We start from the raw sequence: 18,594 nt of genomic DNA on the forward strand, positions 1-18,594 counted from the left end.
ACCTGCCTTGCACTAGTCTGTCCAGGCCTCATGACACAATTTGAGCTTTCTCCCACCCCCTCTCAGCAATGCAGCATCCATTCGCCTCTGGCTAGAAGGGTACAGCTTGATGCCTGAATGGCCCTTCAAAAGATCGATGTGGAGATCGCACCTGGGCAGCTAAACATGCCAAATGCAAGCGCAAGGCACAAAGTGCTGGAGTAACTCAGCAGGTCAGGCAGCGTCTCTGGAGAACACGGAGAGATGGCACATCAAGTCTGAAGGAGGGTCCCAATTGAAAACATCACCTGCCCATGTTCTGCAGAGATGCTGCCTGACCTCTTGAGTCACTCCAACACCTCGTGTCTTTCTTTGTAAACCAGCATTTGCAGATCTTTGTGCCAAATGCAAGAACTTGTCCAGTTTCACTCTGCTGAAAGTGACACCATAAAATGCTACACAGGAAAACCCAACAACACTATGGTGTAGCTCACACTGGAAGCAGCATTAGGGTGCATTAGCAGCAAGAACAGGAAGGCAGATTATTATCTGAATGGTGTCAGATTAGGAAAAGGGGAAGTGCAACAAGACCTGGGTGTGCTTGCACATCAGTCACTGAAAGTAAGCATGCAGGTACAGCAGGCAGTGGAGAAAACTAATGGCATGTTGGCCTTCATAACGAGAGGCTTTGAGTATAGGAGCAAAGAGGTCCTTCTGCAGTTGTACAGGGCCCTGGTGAGACCACACCTGGAGTATTGTGTGCCGTTTTGGTCTCCTAATTTGAGGAAGGACATTCTTGCTATTGAGGCAGTGCAGCGTAGGTTCATCAGGTTAATTCCCGGGATGGCGGGACAGTCATATGATGATAGAATGGAACGACTGGGCTTGTATTCACTGGAATTTAGAAGGATGAGAGGGTATCTTATAGAAACATTTTTAATTATTAAGGGTTTGGACACGCTAGATGCAGGAAACATGTTCCCGATGTTGGGGGAGTCCAGAGCCACGGGCCACAGTTTAAGAATAAAGGTTTGACCTGTTAGTACTGAGATGAGGAAAAACTTTTTCACCCAGAGAGTTGTGAATTTGTGGAATTCTCTGCCTCTGAAGGCAGTGGAAGCCGATTCATGGGATGCATTCAAACGAGAGTTAGATAGACCTCTTAGGGCTAGCGGAATCAGGGGATATGGGGAGAAGGCAGGAACGGGGTACTGATTGTGGATGATCAGCCATGATCATATTGAATGGCGGTGCTGGCTCGAAGGGCTGAATGGCCTACTCCTGTCTCTTATTTTCTATGTATCTATGTTACAAAGAAAAACATGACCGTCATGTCCTTACAGACTCACTTGCTGGAGTTTAGAAGAATGAGGGGGTGGATCTCATTGAAACCTTCCAGATATTGAAAGGCGCAGTGGACATGGAAGGATGTTTCCAATGGGGGGACAGTGTGGAACCGGAGGCACAACCTCATAATCAAAGGGTGTACCTTCAAAATGGAGATGAGTAATTTCTTTCGCCAGAGGATGGTGAATCTGCGGAATTTATTAGACATAGACAAAGAAAATAGGTGCAGGAGGAGGCCATTTGGCCCTTCAAACCAGCACTGCCATTCATTGTGATCATGGCTGATCGTCCCCTATCAATAACCCGTTCCTGCCTTCTCCCCATATCCCTTGACTCCACTAGCCCCTAGAGCTCTATCGAACTCTATCTTAAATCCATCCAGTGACTTGGCCTCCACTGCCCTCTGTGGCAGGGAATTCCACAAATTCACAACTCTCTGGGTGAAAATGTTTTTTCTCACCTCAGTCCTAAATGGCCTCCCCTTTATTCTAAGACTGTGGCCCCCTGTTCTGGACGCCCAACATTGGGAACATTTTTTCCTGCATCTAGCTTGTCCAATCATTGCCACAGGTGGCTGTGGAGGCCAAGACATTGGGTATTTTTAAGGCAAAGGTTGGTCGGTTCTTGATCAGGAAGGGGGGGGGTCAGAGGATACGGGGAGAAAGCAGGAGAATGGGGTTGAGAGGGAAACATAGATCAGACATGATTGAATAGCGGAGTCGACTCGATGGGTTGAATGGCCTAATTCTGCTCCCATATCTTATGGTCTTATTAGCAACTTTGTTGCAGGTTTTCCAAGTGTTGAACTGCAGCACAAATCCTGGGAAGTCCCATAGATGATAGACACAAAATGCTGGAGTAACTCAGCGGGACAGGCAGCATCTCAGGAGGGAAGGAATGGGTGACGTTTCGGGTCGAGACTCCGCATCAGACATGGGAAATCCCATGTTCAGAATTTACTAATATGGTAAATCAGTAAATCTGCTTCAATCTTTACAATAAAATAACAATATTTCAAAAACTCTATTCCAATGCTTATGTACATGTTAAAGCCCACAGATTAAGATGAGAGTGAAGCATAGAACAGTACAGTAAATGTACAGGCCCACCAATCTACAATGTCTGTGTAGAACATGATGCAAGTTAATGCCCACTGCCTGTAGGTGATCCATAGCCCTCCATTTCCAACTGCCTATCTAATAGTTACTTCAATGCCACTGGCGTTTCACTCAGAACTTCTGGCTGGATTTCAAATGTTGAGAGACTTATTTGTGCTGTAAATCTGTATCCTAATTTGAGGAAGGGCATTCTTGCTATTGAGGGAGTGCAGCGTAGGTTTACAAGGTTAATGCCCGGGATGGCGGGACTGTCATATGCCGAGAGAATGGAGCAGCTGGGCTTGTACACCCTGGAGTTCAGAAGGATGAGAGGGTATCTCATTGAAACATATAAGATTAAGGGTTTGGACACGCTAGAGGCAGGAAACATGTTCCCGATGTTGGGGGAGTCCAGAACCAGGGGCCACAGTTTGAGAATAAGGAGTAAGCCATTTAGAATGGAGACGAGGAAACACTTTTTCTCACAGAGAGTGGTGAGTCTGTAGAATTCTCGGCCTCAGAGGGCGGTGGAGGCAGGTTCTCTGGGTGCTTTCAAGAGAGAGCTAGATAGGGCTCTTAAAAATAGCGGAGTCAGGGGATATGGGGAGAAGGCAGGAACGGGGTACTGATTGGGGATGATCAGCCATGATCACATTGAATGACGGTGCTGGCTCAAAAAGGGCCGAAAGGCCTACTCCTGCACCTATTGTCCAAAATGCTAATGAATGGACATTGCTCAACAAACTTAACACAATATTTAACTAAAAGATGGATATCAGAACTCAGCAATACTTGTCCCTATACCTCCTCCATCTAATCCATCCAGGGACCCCGACAGACCTTTCAGGTGAGGCAGAGGATCACTCGCACCTCCTCCAAACCTCATCTACTGTATCCGCTGTTCCAGGTGTGGACTCCTGTATATCGGCGAGACCAAGCGCACGATCGGCGATCGTTTTTGCTGAACGCCTCCGCCCAGTCCGTCTAGGCGAACACTTTAACTCCCCCTCCCATTCCCACACTGACATTTCTGTCCTGGGACTTCTCCACTGTTAGAGTGAGGCCCAATATAAATTGGAGGAACAGCACCTCATATTTCACTTGGGCAGCTTACAGACCAGTGGAATGAATATTGATTCCTCCAATTTCAAGTAACCCTTCCTTCCCATCTCTCTCTGTCCCTCCCCCACCCTAGTTCTTCGACTGACATTCTGATTAATTTTACTAGCTGTATGCCTCCTTGTCACCTTCCTCCTCAGCTGATAATGAACCACTGTTCAGTTCCTTATCATCGCCTGCTTTGATTTGTCGTTTTCACACCCTACCCTATATCTCTAGACTCCCTCTCCCCCTCGACTCAGTCTGAAGAAGAGTCTCGACCCAAAACGTCACCCATTCCTCTCCAGAGATGCTGCCTGTCCCGCTGAGTTCCTCCAGCATTTTGCATCCGTCTTCTCTTGCAATAACTTTACTTGAAGCAAAACGGTGCACGCCAAAACAATGTAGTGGAGTGTAACTTCATATAATCACCTGAGGTAGCTTCCGAAGTAGGCCACAATGTTGGCATGCTTACACTCCTTGACCATAAATATTTCTTGCTGTATAACGGAAAAGTCATCTCCTGTGGGAAAACAAGAAATCTTGTTACAATCCATGAGAAAATGCTGATATTAGCACATTAATACTAGCATTGAAGGTCACAAATTACATCCCGTGTGACAGCACCCATGACAAATCGAACTTGCGATAGTGTTGATCAACCCATTCTCTTCCATCTTTTATTCAAAATGGATGGGACTGGCCTCATTCAACTCCATTGCCTGGAATTGAATGAGGAAAATATCAGGAAAATATCAATGGCTTCTCATCGTATTCCAAGACCCATCTAGATTTACATTTACATTTCACCACTGATCATGAAAACGGGATATTAAATGCCAATAAAATAATTCAGAGTGCAGTCGGGTAGGAACTTAAACGCTTTTCATTTTTCCAGCTCAAAGATTTGTGCAAACAATGTGGAAGGTTACTGTCATAAGTCAAGTCACATTTATTTCTATAGCACATTTAAAAAAACAACTCTCGTTGGCCAAAGTGCTTTACATTTGTTATAAGAATAGTATAAACATAAAAAACTACATGCATATATACATATAGCCACGCTCAGTGGACGTCAGGAAAGGCTTGGGAGTATAGATAAGATTTTAGACATTACTTAAAGGAGTCGATGGAGGGGGCAGTTCTGATGGGAAAGGGGATGCTGTTCCACAGTCTAGGAGCTGCAACCGCCCCTGAGCTTATGCCTAGACCGCGGGATATTCAGCAGGCCCAAGTCGGCCGATCTGAGGGACCTGGAGGTGGAGTGGTGGGTGAGAAGACTTTTAATGTAGGAGGGGGCAAGCCCATTGAGGGCTTTGTAGACATAGAGGAGGGTTTTGAAATGTATACGGAACCGCACTGCGGACAGAGTACAATCAAATCCACCCTGATGGTCTAATGTGGTGGATCGGTTTGTGAGGCCAGGAAGTCCATTCCTCCGGCACTGTGGTACAAGCCAAAGATCCAAGATGGATCACTTGACGAAAAAACGTAGTATGGTCATGGGCAGATTCATGGGTAATTTTCGGCCCCATTTCCGTAACCGGCTTCCGTCTCCGCACCAAAGATCCCGTAGCGGAGCAAAGATACTAGTGCGGAGACGGAAGCCGGTTACGGAAACATCCTCGCAAAAATAAAAGTTCTTTGGTAAAAATCTTCTCCTCATTTTCAGAATTATAATTTATTAACACAAACTGTTCCCCCGCAACGTTGATTACACTGCGAGTCGGGTTACTGAAATGGATGAAAAAAAGGCCCACGTTCCGCTCCGTTGCGTACTACACGTCAGCGCATTGCATTTAGAAGGAGTGGTCTATCTCGCTCCGCTATAGGATCTTTGGTACAAGCTACTTGCTATCAGTGTGTGCTGAAGGGAGAATGGGTAAAAATGATGAGGACCTTGTAATCAAAGAGGCACACTCAAGTAGAAGGAATTGTTGCTAAACTTATTAAATTCTTACTTGCAGCAGCACAACAGAATATGTTAACAAGTAAAAATATTAATCCTTTGTTACTGCCCTTGCTATGCACAATTGGCAACAGACAAAAGATCATGAGTGTGAACTGAAGATAGACACAAACAGCTGGAGTAACTCAGCAAGTCAGACAGCATCTCTGGGGAAAACGAATAGGTAACGTTTCGGGTCGAGACCCTTCTTCACACCCGTACATTTACTTCAGCCCCCCCCCCCCCCCGCAGGCCTCCACCAGCTGTCTGATATGCTGAGTTACTACAGCTTTTTGTGTCTTCAGTTTATACCAACATCTGCAGTTCCTTCCTACACATAATTATTTGGAAAATGTGTCTGAAGAGGCTCAGTGCCATCAAACGCTCATCATATGAAACCACGGGCTGGGAAACGCTGGCAGTTGCACTCGGAGCAGGGCAAATATTACACCAAGACTGGGGTCCGTCCCTTTGCAAGAACCTTTGCAGACCGAACTCTGGCTCTGTCCTAGCTCCTCTTAGTCACGGCATTCCACAGTGCCATGCCCAGGGGTGTGGCACAAGCACAGTATGTTCCCAGCATTTACCCTGGATAATCCACTCATGGATTCCTTCAGATGGCCACACAAATCAGACAAAAGGCATCTCCAAAGACCTTGCTGGTCAAATACATGGATGGAGTTAGTCGTGGGATATCTGCATAAATTGACACTAGGACAGCAAAAACTGATCCATCGGGAAAGGCGGCGTCTAAAACTAGGCTGGAATGTGCACCTTAGTAACTCGTATCTTGAGCGAGAGATAGGGCTTCAAACAAATGAGAGTAGGAGGGTTCAGAAAGGGGATATTTAAATCTAGAAAGCAAAGACTAGATAAAACCAACAGCAAACAACAGGTAGGAAAGGATCGCATTTAATACATTAACAAGACACAATGTCAGGAAAAATAGAAAAATTGTACATAAAATTCACAAATTTTACACACAGCTTACTGCACCAGCCAGTTATTCAGGCGGGGGGGGGGGGGGGGGGGGGGGGGGGGGGGGGGGGGGGGGGGGGGGGAGTGCTGTCTGAATGAAATTCACACGGTTTAAAGCCACACACCGCGATGAACAGGAAGAGTGGCGCTGTAATTAAGACGGTGAAGGCACAGTGTACGGGAAGGGTCACGCAAGTCCTTTAAAAGAGGGGAGGAGAGGGTGTGGGGTGAAAAGGGAGGGGGGGGAAGGGAAAAGAAGTAGAGACAACTTTTAGGAAGCCAGAGAGACACGGCTGTGAAGCTCGGCGGACATTAACATTACCGGTCGGTTATCCTTGGTTCTGAAAACTACTGCTTACGTTTTTTTCCCCCCAATGAGCCAATGAAATTCATCTGTCAGCACCGGCTGCAACCTACGACAACCTTTGACCTCCTGGCAACCCACTACCACTGCAGCTGCGGCACGAGAATTCTCGCTACTCTCCGTGGCGGCTTCATTCTCGCCGTTAATTTCTCAACAAACTTAGCGGCGACCATAATGAGGCAGCGACTAGTTCCCAGAATGCGGGAACTCCTCATGACCATGAAGGCAACTCCCCGGCAACCACCCGCGACCATGTGGCGATTACATAGTCTCCTAAGTGGGACAGGCCCATAAAGCAAAATGAGAGCTGATAATAAATGATGAAATGAAAGAGTAGAAAGACCTGGACACAAAAAAGTGTCAAATGTGCAAGGATGGGACTTTGCAATGAGGGTCTGGAGGCTTTGGATCCAGAAGAGGTTTACAAGAATGATCCCAGGAATGAGTATGTTAACATATGTTGAGCATTTGTCGGCAGTGGGCCTGTACTCACCGGAGTTTAGAAGAATGCGGGGGGACCTTATCGAAATGTACAGAATAGTGGAAGGCTTGGATACAGTGGATGTGGAGAGGATGATTGCACTAGTGGGAGAGTCTAGGACTAGAGGTCATAGTCTCAGAATTAAAGGACTTTTTTTAGGAAAGAGATGAGGAGGAATTTCTTTAGTCAGAGGGTGGTGAATCTGTGGAATTCTTTGCCACAAAAGGCTGATGAGGCAAAGTCAATGGATATATTTATGGCAGAGATAGATAGATTCTTAATTAGTACGGGTTTCAGAGGTTATGGGGAGAAGGCAGGAGAATGGGGTTAGGAGGGAGAGATAGATCAGTCATGATTGAATTTCTACATGGTGAATCAAAAATGGATAAAAATACCCTTTAATAAAATCTGACAATGTGCACTTTAACCACATGTGATTTTATTTCTGTTACAAATCTCAAATTATGGAGTGCAGAGGCAAATAAGTAAATGATGGGTCTTTGTCCCAAACATTTGAGGAAACAGTATCTCTGTCGTAAAAATATCCATTATCGGCCTTCACAGCCTTCTGTGGCAAATAATTCCCCAGATTCATCACCCTCTGAAGAAATAAATTCCTCCTCATCTCCTTCCTAAAGGAACGTCCTTTTATTCTGAGGCTATGACCTCTGGTCCTAGACTCTCCCACTAGTGCAAACATCCTCTTCAGACCTAGGCCTTTCACTATTTGGTACGTTTCAATGAGGTTCCCCCTCGTCCTTCTAAACTCCAGCGAGTACAGGCCCAGTGCCGTCAAACATGAATCATTATGTTAACGCACTCATTCCTGGGATCATTCCCGTAAACCTTCTCTGGACCCCCTCCAGCACCAGTTCTGGAAAGTTCACCCAAAGTTCTGGAAAGACTCGCAGCTCAAGAGAAACAGTTCAGAGGTCACATTTTGTCAGACAGCTGTCTGTCCATTCCCTCCACAAATATTGTTGGACCTGCTGAGTTCCTCCAGCACTTTGCTTCGTTGCAGAGTATTTTTTTCTTGCATGTAGTTCATGCACTGCGTCAAAAGTGTTTTGCTTATTCATCTACATAAAATTGATATGTACCCGGCGTGATCTTTCCCCCAGATTAAATAACTTTGTCATGTTTGTGATAATGTTAAAACGGTGCTGGAGGAACTCGGCAGATCAGGCAGCATCTGTGGAAGGTGTGGACAAACAACTTTTCTTCACACTGATGGTATTGTGTACATTATTTAATATATGCTATACATTGCTCATCCTTTAGATGTCACCATACTTCCATTTTCATCGTTTCACTGAACAACTGAACAGAGGGTGGTGAAAATTGCCCAACGCATCACCGGTTCCACGCTCCCCTCCATTGAGTCTGTCCAAAGCAAGCGCTGTATGCGGAGGGCGCTCAGCATCGCCAAGGACTGCTCTCACCCCAACCATGGACTGTTTACCCTCCTACCATCCGGGAGGCGCTACAGGTCTCTCCGTTGCCGAACCAGCAGGTCGAGGAACAGCTTCTTTCCGGCCGCTGTCACTCTACTCAACAACGTACCTCGGTCACTGCCAATCACCACCCCCCCCCCGGACACTTATTATTTTTTTTTTTTTTTATTATTATATATATATTTTTTTTTAATTCAAATCGTTTGCTATGTCGCTCTTCAAGGGAGATGCTAAATGCATTTCGTTGTCTCTGTACTGTACACTGACAATGACAATTAAAATTGAATCTGAATCTGAATCTCTCAGGCCTACGCAATCTCCTGGTTGCTCAACACTTCAACTCCCCCTCCCATTCCCACACTGACCTTTCTAACCTGGGCCTCCTCCACTGTCAGAGTCAGGCCCAACACAAATTGGAGGAACAGCACTTCACATTTCAATTGGATAGCTTAAAACCCTGCCGTATGAATAATCATTTCTCTAACTTCTAGTTTCACTATCCTCCTAATTAATTTTGCTGAGTTTTTGCCTCGTTGCCACCACCCCCTCAGCTAACAATGAACCATTCTACATTTCCTTGATTGTCGTCCGTTTTGATCTGTCCTTTTCACACCTTACCCTTCCATATCTCTAGTCTCCCTCTCCCATTGACTTAACCTGAAGAAGGGTCTCAACAAAGGAGGAAGATGACTGAATTTATTGCCTGCCATCACAGTGAGGAATGTTGATTCCACTGTGGTGGATGTTTATGTTCAATTTATTGTGTATTGCGTTCTTTTTTAACTTGTATGGCTGTATGGTAACTCAAATATCACTGTACCTTAATTAGTGCATGTGACACTAAATGTGAACTTGAACATGACTGGAAACATCACCCATTCCTTCTCTCCAGATATGCTGCCTGCCCTGCTGAGTTACTGCAGCATTTTGTGCCCGTCTTCAATACACACACATTTCCAACTGCCAGGGCCCTAACTGACCACTATGTTCACAACTAATTCATAATTTATTCTTAGCATCAATGTCTCACACTACAGAAATCTTTTCCTGATGTAAAAAGTTCACTGTCATGAGAAAGAGACAACAGCACTATGGTCCCTGAGCAAAGAGAACATTGCTAAACAGAATGTTGATTCTTGTAGTTTATTGCAGGGGTCAACCTTGTTGTGCATAGGGGCCGTGACGCATGTCTGTGAGCAGATGGCGGGCCACATCTATCACGTGTACACATGGATCACCAGATGGCAGGCAGCAAATCACGTGTTCACAGAAGGTAGACAAAAATGCTGGAGAAACTCAGCAGGTGAGGCAGCCTCATGCAATCCTTGCATGTCTCACCCGCCGAGTTTCTCCAGCATTTTTGTCTCATCTTCGATTTTTCCAGCAGCTACAGTTCTTTCTTAAACGTGTTCACAGAAGGTGCGTGGCTGTGCCGGCGGCTAATGCGCAGGATGCGGTACGGCCAGAGCTTGGCGGGCTGGATGATTACGGGGAGTGGGGGGAGATCCGCCTGCGGGCCGGATGATTTTGGGTTACGGGCCGTATTCGGCCCGGGGGCCATAGGTTGCCGATCTCTGGTTTATTGTCACGTATTGTCAAATGCAGTGGAATAACAGCGTTTGTTGCGTGCTAGCCAGTCAGAGGAAAGATAATACATGATTATAATCGAGCCATTCAGAGTACAGATACATAATGGAATCTGCACTAGGTTTCATCCTGACCAACCTGCTGTCACCAGATAGCTCACACCAGAATACATAAGCCGAATGTCACCACACTCAAGGCATAGAAGAACTTCTAGTTTCCCCAGGAGGTTCTCATCCAAAGTTCAGGATTCAAGCTCTCCTTGGAGTGAAATGATGTGTGTGCCAGAGAGAAGACACAGGTGAAGAGTCAATCATTTTTCACCAGATCACCAGATCACCCCAACCAGCAATCCAGGACCTATACCCATCTCGCTGTCGCAAGAGAGCAAGCAATATCATCAAAGACACCACCCACCCAGCACACAAAATGTTCACCCTCCTACCTTCCGGTAAGCGCTACCGCAGCATGCGGAGCAAAACCACCAGATTCAAAAACAGCTTTTTCCCTCAGGCCATCAGACTACTCAACACACTTAAGAAAATTCCATGAACAGTACCCAAACAAAGACAAACAAACTGTGAAAATAACTTTGGCTCAATGTCTCCAGTACGAAATTTGCACTTTTTCTATATTGCACCTTTCATTGTTGCACTCTTTTTAAAATACCTCAAAGTTTTTGCTACATTTTGGCACACTGTGAATATTTTAATATTTTAAATAATGTAATGTATATTGTCTATTTTTATTGCTATGTTGTCTGTCTGTGTTTTTAATATTACTTGCACATTTGGAGTATGGGGAAACGTAATTTCAATCCTCTGTGTAACTACTGTTGCATAATTGAATTGACAATAAAGTTTACTTTGAACTTTGATCATCTCCCAATCTTAAATTCAGTTTATTGTCAAATGTACAGAGGTACAGTGCAAAGCTTTTGTCTGTGCAAAGTACTATTAATACAGTTGTTACATATCATAACAAGTACTTTAATTAGAATACATATAGAGACCATCGAAATGAGTACTGTAGGCTCTGAGTCGCAAGTAGAACTAACTAGCATGGCTGCCCGCATGCCATCAGGTGGTGGTGGATTATGGATTATGGATCAGTTCATCAGCAGCAAAACCAAACACGGATCAAATCAGCAATACTGTTTGATCTGCACTAACCAGTCAGCGGAAAGGCTGTACATGATTACAATCGAGCCATTTAGTGTATAGACACATGATAAGGGAATGACATTTAATGCAAGGTAAAGCCAGCAAAGACCGATCAAGGATAGTCTGAGGGTCACCAAAGAGGTAGAGCTGGGAGCTTCCCCCCCCCCCCCCCTACCCTATATCACTTGCCATATATTTAAATCAATGCTTAATCTAACAAATTGTCACCTTGAAATAAACCAGAATTAGAGGTCTATTGCCCTCTATGAATGCACTAAATCTTTATGCAAGGACCAGGGAAATGTCAATGCCGAGGTAATTAACTATTATGACAACCATCCTAACATAGAATGCTGCTCAGGGCCAGGCTAACACTTGAATTTTGAGCATTTCACAGTAAACATTGATTTCCATGCAAAGTGCTGGGTCAGGCAGGATCCCAGGGGAACATGGAGAGGCGTTGTTTCGGGTCAAGACCCAGAATATCATCACCTGCTGAGTTTTTCCTGCACGTTGTCTACTTTTCGTGAACCAGCATCTGCAGTTCCTCATGTCTCCATGTTTCCTTGCAAGTTGCTTGGCTGCACCCGTTTGAGTTTGTGCGCCAATTTCAAATGGAAATAAGGCACAGACTGAAATGTGTACAGATAGTTTAGATGCATTAGCTCCTTAGCAACATTAGGAAATAGAAACATAGAAAATAGGTGCAGGAGGAGGCCATTCAGCCCTTCGAGCCAGCACCGCCATTCATTGTGATCATGGCTGATCGTCTCCAAACAATAACCCGTGCCTGTCTTCTCCCATATCCCTTGATTCCACTAGCCCCTAGAGCTCTATCTAACTCTCTCTTAAATCCATCCAGTGATTTGGCCTCCACTGCCCTCTGTGGCAGGGAATTCCACAAATTCACAACTCTCTGGGTGAAACAGTTTTTTCTCACAGTCTTAAATAGCCTCCCCTTTATTCTAAGACTGTGGCCCCTGGTTCTGGACTCGCCCAACATTGGGAACATTTTTCCTGCATCTAGCTTGTCCAGTCCTTTGATAATGTTATATGTTTCTATAAGATCCCATGTGGGATGAATTCAGCCTTGCCACTTCAACTCGCAATCTCAAGGGTCCTACTTCAGTTTGCATTTATATGCAGGCATATTTAAAGTCACATCTCTCTCCACAACCACACCTCTGCTACAGCCACAGTCATTCAAGGCGTTCCCCAAGGCTCCGTACTCGGCCCCCTCCTCTTCATCATCTACATCCTCCCCCTTGGTCAGATACTCCGCCACTTCAACCTGGACTTCCACTGTTACACCGATGACACCCTGATCTACCTCAGCACCAAATCCCCCCACAACCCCCCTCCCCCCCACCTCTCCCATATCAACTCCTGTTTGTCAGCCATAAAAACCTGGATGCAACATAACTTCCTCAAATTCAACAGCGATAAAACAGAATTCCTCCTCATAGGCTCCAAAGCCACACTCAGCAAAATCAATAACCCCACTCTCACCATCGACGGCACCACTGTCTCCCCATCTCCCCAGGCCCGCAAACTTGGCGTGATCTTTGATTCCACCCTCTCCCTTGAGCCTCACATCCGCCATGTCATTAAAACCTCCTTCTTTCATCTCCGCAACATCGCCAAACTCAGACCCTCTCTCACACCTCCCGCTGCTGAAAGACTCATCCATGCCTTCATCTCCTCCCGACTGGACTATTGCAACTCACTTCTCCTTGGCATCAGCTCCACCTACATCAACCGACTCCAACTGGTCCAGAACCCAGCCGCCCGACTCATCACCCACACCAAATCCTGGCATCACATCACTCCAGTCTTCAAACAACTTCACTGGCTTCCCATCTCCCACCGGATCACCTACAAAATCCTGGTCCTCACCTACAAAGCCCTCCACCATCTGACCCCCCTATATCTCACTGACCTCCTCTCCTCCTACCAACCCTCACGGTCCCTCAAATCCACATCAGCCGGTCTCCTCTCCATTCACAAATCCAACCTCCGCAGTTTAGGGGACAGAGCCTTCTCCAGGGCAGCTCCAAGGCTCTGGAACTCCCTCCCCCAACTGATCCGCAATTCTGAGTCCCTCACCATCTTCCAGTCCCGCCTCAAGACCCATCTCTTCACCTCTGCCTATCCTTGGCCCCACGTCCCCCTCCCTTTTCATCTGTGCTTGAATTGTTGCTCATTTTTTGGTTTGTTTTGTTTTTGTTTTTGATTTTGTTTTTGGCCTTGCCTTGTAAAGCGACTTTGAGTCCCTGAAAAGCGCTATATAAATTAAATTTATTATTATTATTATTATTATCTACAAAATTAATATGTAACCTGGAGTGTGTAAAAGCTTTATATTGGAAACTTGTTTTATAAACAATATGAAGCAGTACAGCACAATTTGCCAGTTAAATGGAGCAGGGGGTTTGTGTGGCCTGTCCCAATCAATGTGGGCAGACTCTCCAGTGCCATTAAGCTTGCTAGTGGAGATGGAGATGGAGCTGGCTGCAAGGAACTACTACGAGTAAAGTCATACCCACAGACTGCCCCAACTTCACCAATCTCTGAGTCTCTCATACCTCCCCTGCATGCTATCACATCCTATGCAAAAAACAACATTGTGATTACAGAACCCTACACAACACTCAAAACGGTTAGGTGTAGAAATGAACAACAGATGTTGGCTTAAACCGAGGATCAACACAAAAAGCTGGAGTAACTCAGCGGGCCCGGCAGCATGTGTGAGAAAGAACTGCAGGTGCTGGTTTAAACTCGAAGGTAGACACAAAATGCTGGAGCGACTCAGCGGGTCCGACAGCATCTCCGGAAAGAAGGAATAGATGACGTTTCCGGTCGAGTCTTTCAGGAGAAATGGAAACGAGAGAGAACAAGAACGAAAGATATGCAAAAAAGTAATGATGATCGAGGAAACAGTTCATTAGCAGCCGTGGGCTCGGTGAAAACGAGTTATACAGTGAAACTCACCATGTCAAGAGTGAAACTAGCACAACTAGGGTGGGGGAGGGGTGGAGAGGGGTGTGTTTTATTCAGTTCTAGAGTGACATTCCTGCACTTGTTAGCACCCGACAACCAATAACGGCTAATACCCCATTGTCATCTTATCCATATTAGGAGCTAAAGGTAGGAGCTTATGTGTTCCAATATCCCTTAATTCCTGAACAAGTCTGAACACCATATTTTCCAGTCTTTGTGCATCCTCAAATGCATTACTTCCCCACTTGGATCAAGCAGGTTGACCTCTGCACACAAGGTTGCAAGACTCAAGGGCATGAGCTATAGGGAGAGGTTGGGCCAGCTATGGATTTATTCCTTGGAGCGCAAGTGACTGAGGAGTGATCTTAGAGGTGTATAAAATCATGAGGAGAATAAGTAGGGTGAATTCAGAGTCTGTTCCGCAGGGCAGGGGAATCAGGAACTGAAGGGCAAAGGTTTCAGGCAAGAGGGAAAAGGTAACAGGAACCATAGGGGCAACCTTTTCACTCAGAGTGTGGTGGGTACATGGAATGAGCTGCCTGTGGAAGTAGTTGGGACAAGTAGCAGAGCAACATTTAAAAGACATTTGGACAGGTTCCTGGCTAGGACACGTTTAGAGGCAAATGGGATGAGCTTAGATGGTGCATCTTGGTCAGCATGGACAACTTGAGCAGTATGACTCCTGACTATATGTACTTAAAGGAAAGATAAATGAACACAAATAAGACTTTGGTCACGTTGACAGGGTTAGATGAAGTGTAGGGTGCGTGGCAGTTCAGGTGGCAGGAAGCACAGTTGGGCTGGACGGTTTGAATTGCAGATGCTGGAAATCGTACATAATAAAATGCTGTCAGTGTTCAGCAAGTCAGGCGATATCTATGGAAAGATGGTGGGCGTGTTATTAATTGAATATAGATGCAAATAAAACTAAAGTGAATTAAAAAATAATCAAGTTTGAACCGCACAATGCTAGAAAACATGTTTGGGACTCGTCGGAACCAAGGAATATCCTGTTGCATAATCGACCTCTATGAAAATTGGAATTCTGCCCAAAAAATTTAAAGCTCCACCCAAACCTTACCACATCACGCCCAAATAAAACATGGCTCCCTGACATTTTTTAAATAAAAGGACATCCTCGATCCTATCCAAACCGAGCCAGGAATCTCCTCCCGGGGAGGAGATGGCTTTCACTCCCCTCTCCATTGGAGACGTCCATCAATTTATATTTACCCATGTTAAAACCATTTCTGAAGAAGGGTCTCGACCCGAAACGTCACCCGTTCCATTTCGCCAGAGATGCTGCTGCCCGGCCCGCTGAGTTCCTCCAGCTGTTTGTGTCTCTTTTTGGTTTAAACCAGCATCTGCAGTTCCTTCCTACTCAAAACCATTCCAGCTCGCCCCCTCAATTCAACATGATCACCGCGAATACCACCACCGCATTTATTTCATGGTGTGGTTTAGCAACACTCTTCTCAGCAGAATTTGTAGAGAGCATAGATAGACATCAAAGGCTGGAGTGACTCAGCGGGACAGGCAGCTTCTCTGGTGAGAAGGAATGGGTGGCGTTTCAGGTCGAGACCCTTCTTCAGACCATTACTGTCAGGAGATCGAGCACTCAAGCCTAGCAAAACTACCAGGGACCAATCCACCCCACTCCAGGGTCAGAGCACTGGTCTTTGTTGTGGGGGGGGGGGGAGCAGAAAGTAAATGAAAATGCCAAAAACAACAAATACGATCCTTTCCTATCTTTTATACAATTTAATTTAATTTACAAATATATTTAGTTGCTTTGCTAAATCATGCAGTCTCATCTCTTAATGGGACTCCGTCCTACAATTTATGTTGCATAGCCACTGATTGGGACAGTAAAGTGCAAAAGTATTTATTTGCTCTGCCTGTGCTCACTGATTCAAAGCAAGTCGAGTTAATCACAACAGTGAATACATTTGCTGATGATTAGATTTGTTTATTAATGTTGTCGTGTGTACCGAGGTACAGTGCAAAGATTATTGTTGCCTGCAAGATAAAGTCTAATAAAGATAGTCCAAGGATCCACAATGAGATAGATGGGAGGTCAGGACCACTCTCTAGCTGGTGAGAGGATGGTTCAGTTGCCCGATGACAGCTGGGAAGAAACTGTAGACACATAATGCTGGAGTAACTCTGCAGGACAGGCAGCATCTCTGGAGAGAAGGAATGGGTGATGTTTCGGGTGAGGAAAAGACTACAAAAAGTAGTAAACACTGCCCAGTCCATCATCGGCTCTGACCTCCTTTCCATCGAGGAGATCTGCCTCAAAAAGGCTGGCAGCATCATCAAGGACCCACACCATCCTGGCCACACTCATCTCCCCGCTACCTTCAGGTAGAAGGTACAGGAGCCTGAAGACTGCAACAACCAGGTTCAGGAATAGCCACTTCCCCACAGCCATCAGGTTCTTAAACTTGGCTCGGACAAAACTCTGAACATTAATAGCCCATTATCTGTTATATGCACTTTATCATTTATTCATGTGTGTATATATTTATATAATGGTATATGGACACACTGATCTGTTCTGTATTCATGCCTACTATGTTCTGCTGTGCTGAAGCAAAGCAAGAATTTCATTGTCCTATCAGGGACACACGACAATAAACTCTTGAATCTTCTTCTGACTGAGTCAGGCGAGAGGGAGACTAGAGACATGGATGAGAAAGGTGTGATAAAGATAGATCAAAGTTCATTGTTAGCTATGGGGAAGGTGACAATGAGGCACACAATCAGTAAAATTAATCTGGAGGACAGTGAAATTAGTCGGAGAACCAGGGCGGGGGAGGGATGGAGAGAGGGAAAGCAAGGGTTACTTGAAGTTAGAGAAGTCAATGTTCATACTGCTGGGGTGTAAGCTGCCCAAGTGAAATATGAGGTGCTGTTACTCCAATTTGCGCTGGGCCTCACTTTGACAGTGGAAGAGGCCCAGGCCAGAAAGGTCAATATGGGATTGGGAGGGTGGGTTAAAGTGTCCAGCAACTGGGAGATCGGGTAGGTTCAGGCGGACTGAGCGGAGATGTTCAGCAAAACGATCGCCGAGCCTGTGCTTGGTCTCACTGATATACATGAGTCCACGCCTGGAACAAACAGATACAGTAGATGAGGTTGGAGGAGGTGCATGTGATGAGGGGAAAGGCTGGGTTGATGTATTGAGGCGTGGCTCACTCTGACTGCTGCCACACAAACCTGCACTGAGGCCGGCCTCGGGTTAATATTTGGACAGCTTTGTTTTAATATAAATATCTGGAGTTAGGGCACAGACTTGCCATCAAAAGGCAGGAGCACATTATAAGGAATTAAGAAACTGGGGAAGAGGTGGTCAGGCAGCTAATGAAGAACGTTCTGGCATGGAGAGAGGGAAAGCAAGGGTTACTTGAAGTTAGAGAAGTCAATGTTCATACCGCTGGGGTGTAAGCTGCCCAAGTGAAATATGAGGTGCTGTGTCTCCAATTTGCACTGGGCCTCACTCTGACAGTGGAAGAGGCCCAGGACAGAAAGGACAATATGGGATTGGGAGGTTAAAGTGTCCAGCAACCGGGGGATCAGGTAGGTTTAGGTGGATGTTCAGCAAAACGATCGCCAAGCCTACGCTTGGCCTCGCCAATATATAGGAGTCCACGCCTGGAACAGCGGATGCAGTAGATGAGGTTGGAGGAGGCAAGTGAACCTCTGCCTCACCTGGGGAAAAGGCTGTCGGGATCCTTGGGCAGAGTTGTTGGAGGAGGTATCGAGACAGATGTTGCATCTCCTGCAGTTGTAGGGGAAAGTGTGGGGAGCAAGTCATTTGGGTGGAAAGGGGCGAGTTAACCAAGGAGTTGCGGAGGGTATGGTCTCTGCAGAAAGTGGAAACGGGTGGAGCTGGGAAGATGTGGCTAGAGGTGGAATCTGGAGAGAAGAGGGAATGACCGGGATGAGAACGGTCCTCTACTCTGTTCATGGCCTTGCTGGGGCAGCTTATTTCTGGACTGAAAAAGAACTTACCAACTGAAGGAAAAAAAGTCCAAAATACAGCAATCCTCAAGCAGTGCTGTTGAATTGATGCAAGCATAGCAAACAGGAGTGAGA

At 45.8% G+C, this 18,594-nt stretch overlaps 1 protein-coding gene across 1 annotated transcript in view; it reads right to left on the reverse strand.

Annotated features, from left to right (window-relative positions):
- map4k5 (mitogen-activated protein kinase kinase kinase kinase 5) overlaps window positions 1-18,594 on the reverse strand; it is a 134,266-nt gene that overhangs the window by 86,778 nt on the left and 28,894 nt on the right. Inside the window, exon 3 of the mRNA XM_055641104.1 lies at window positions 3,954-4,044. Coding sequence (XP_055497079.1) covers window positions 3,954-4,044 — 91 coding nt within the window. The remainder of the gene's footprint in view (window positions 1-3,953; window positions 4,045-18,594) is intronic.

This window comes from Leucoraja erinacea, chromosome 9, assembly GCF_028641065.1.
Source record: "Leucoraja erinacea ecotype New England chromosome 9, Leri_hhj_1, whole genome shotgun sequence".
Taxonomy (NCBI): Eukaryota; Metazoa; Chordata; class Chondrichthyes; order Rajiformes; family Rajidae; genus Leucoraja; species Leucoraja erinaceus.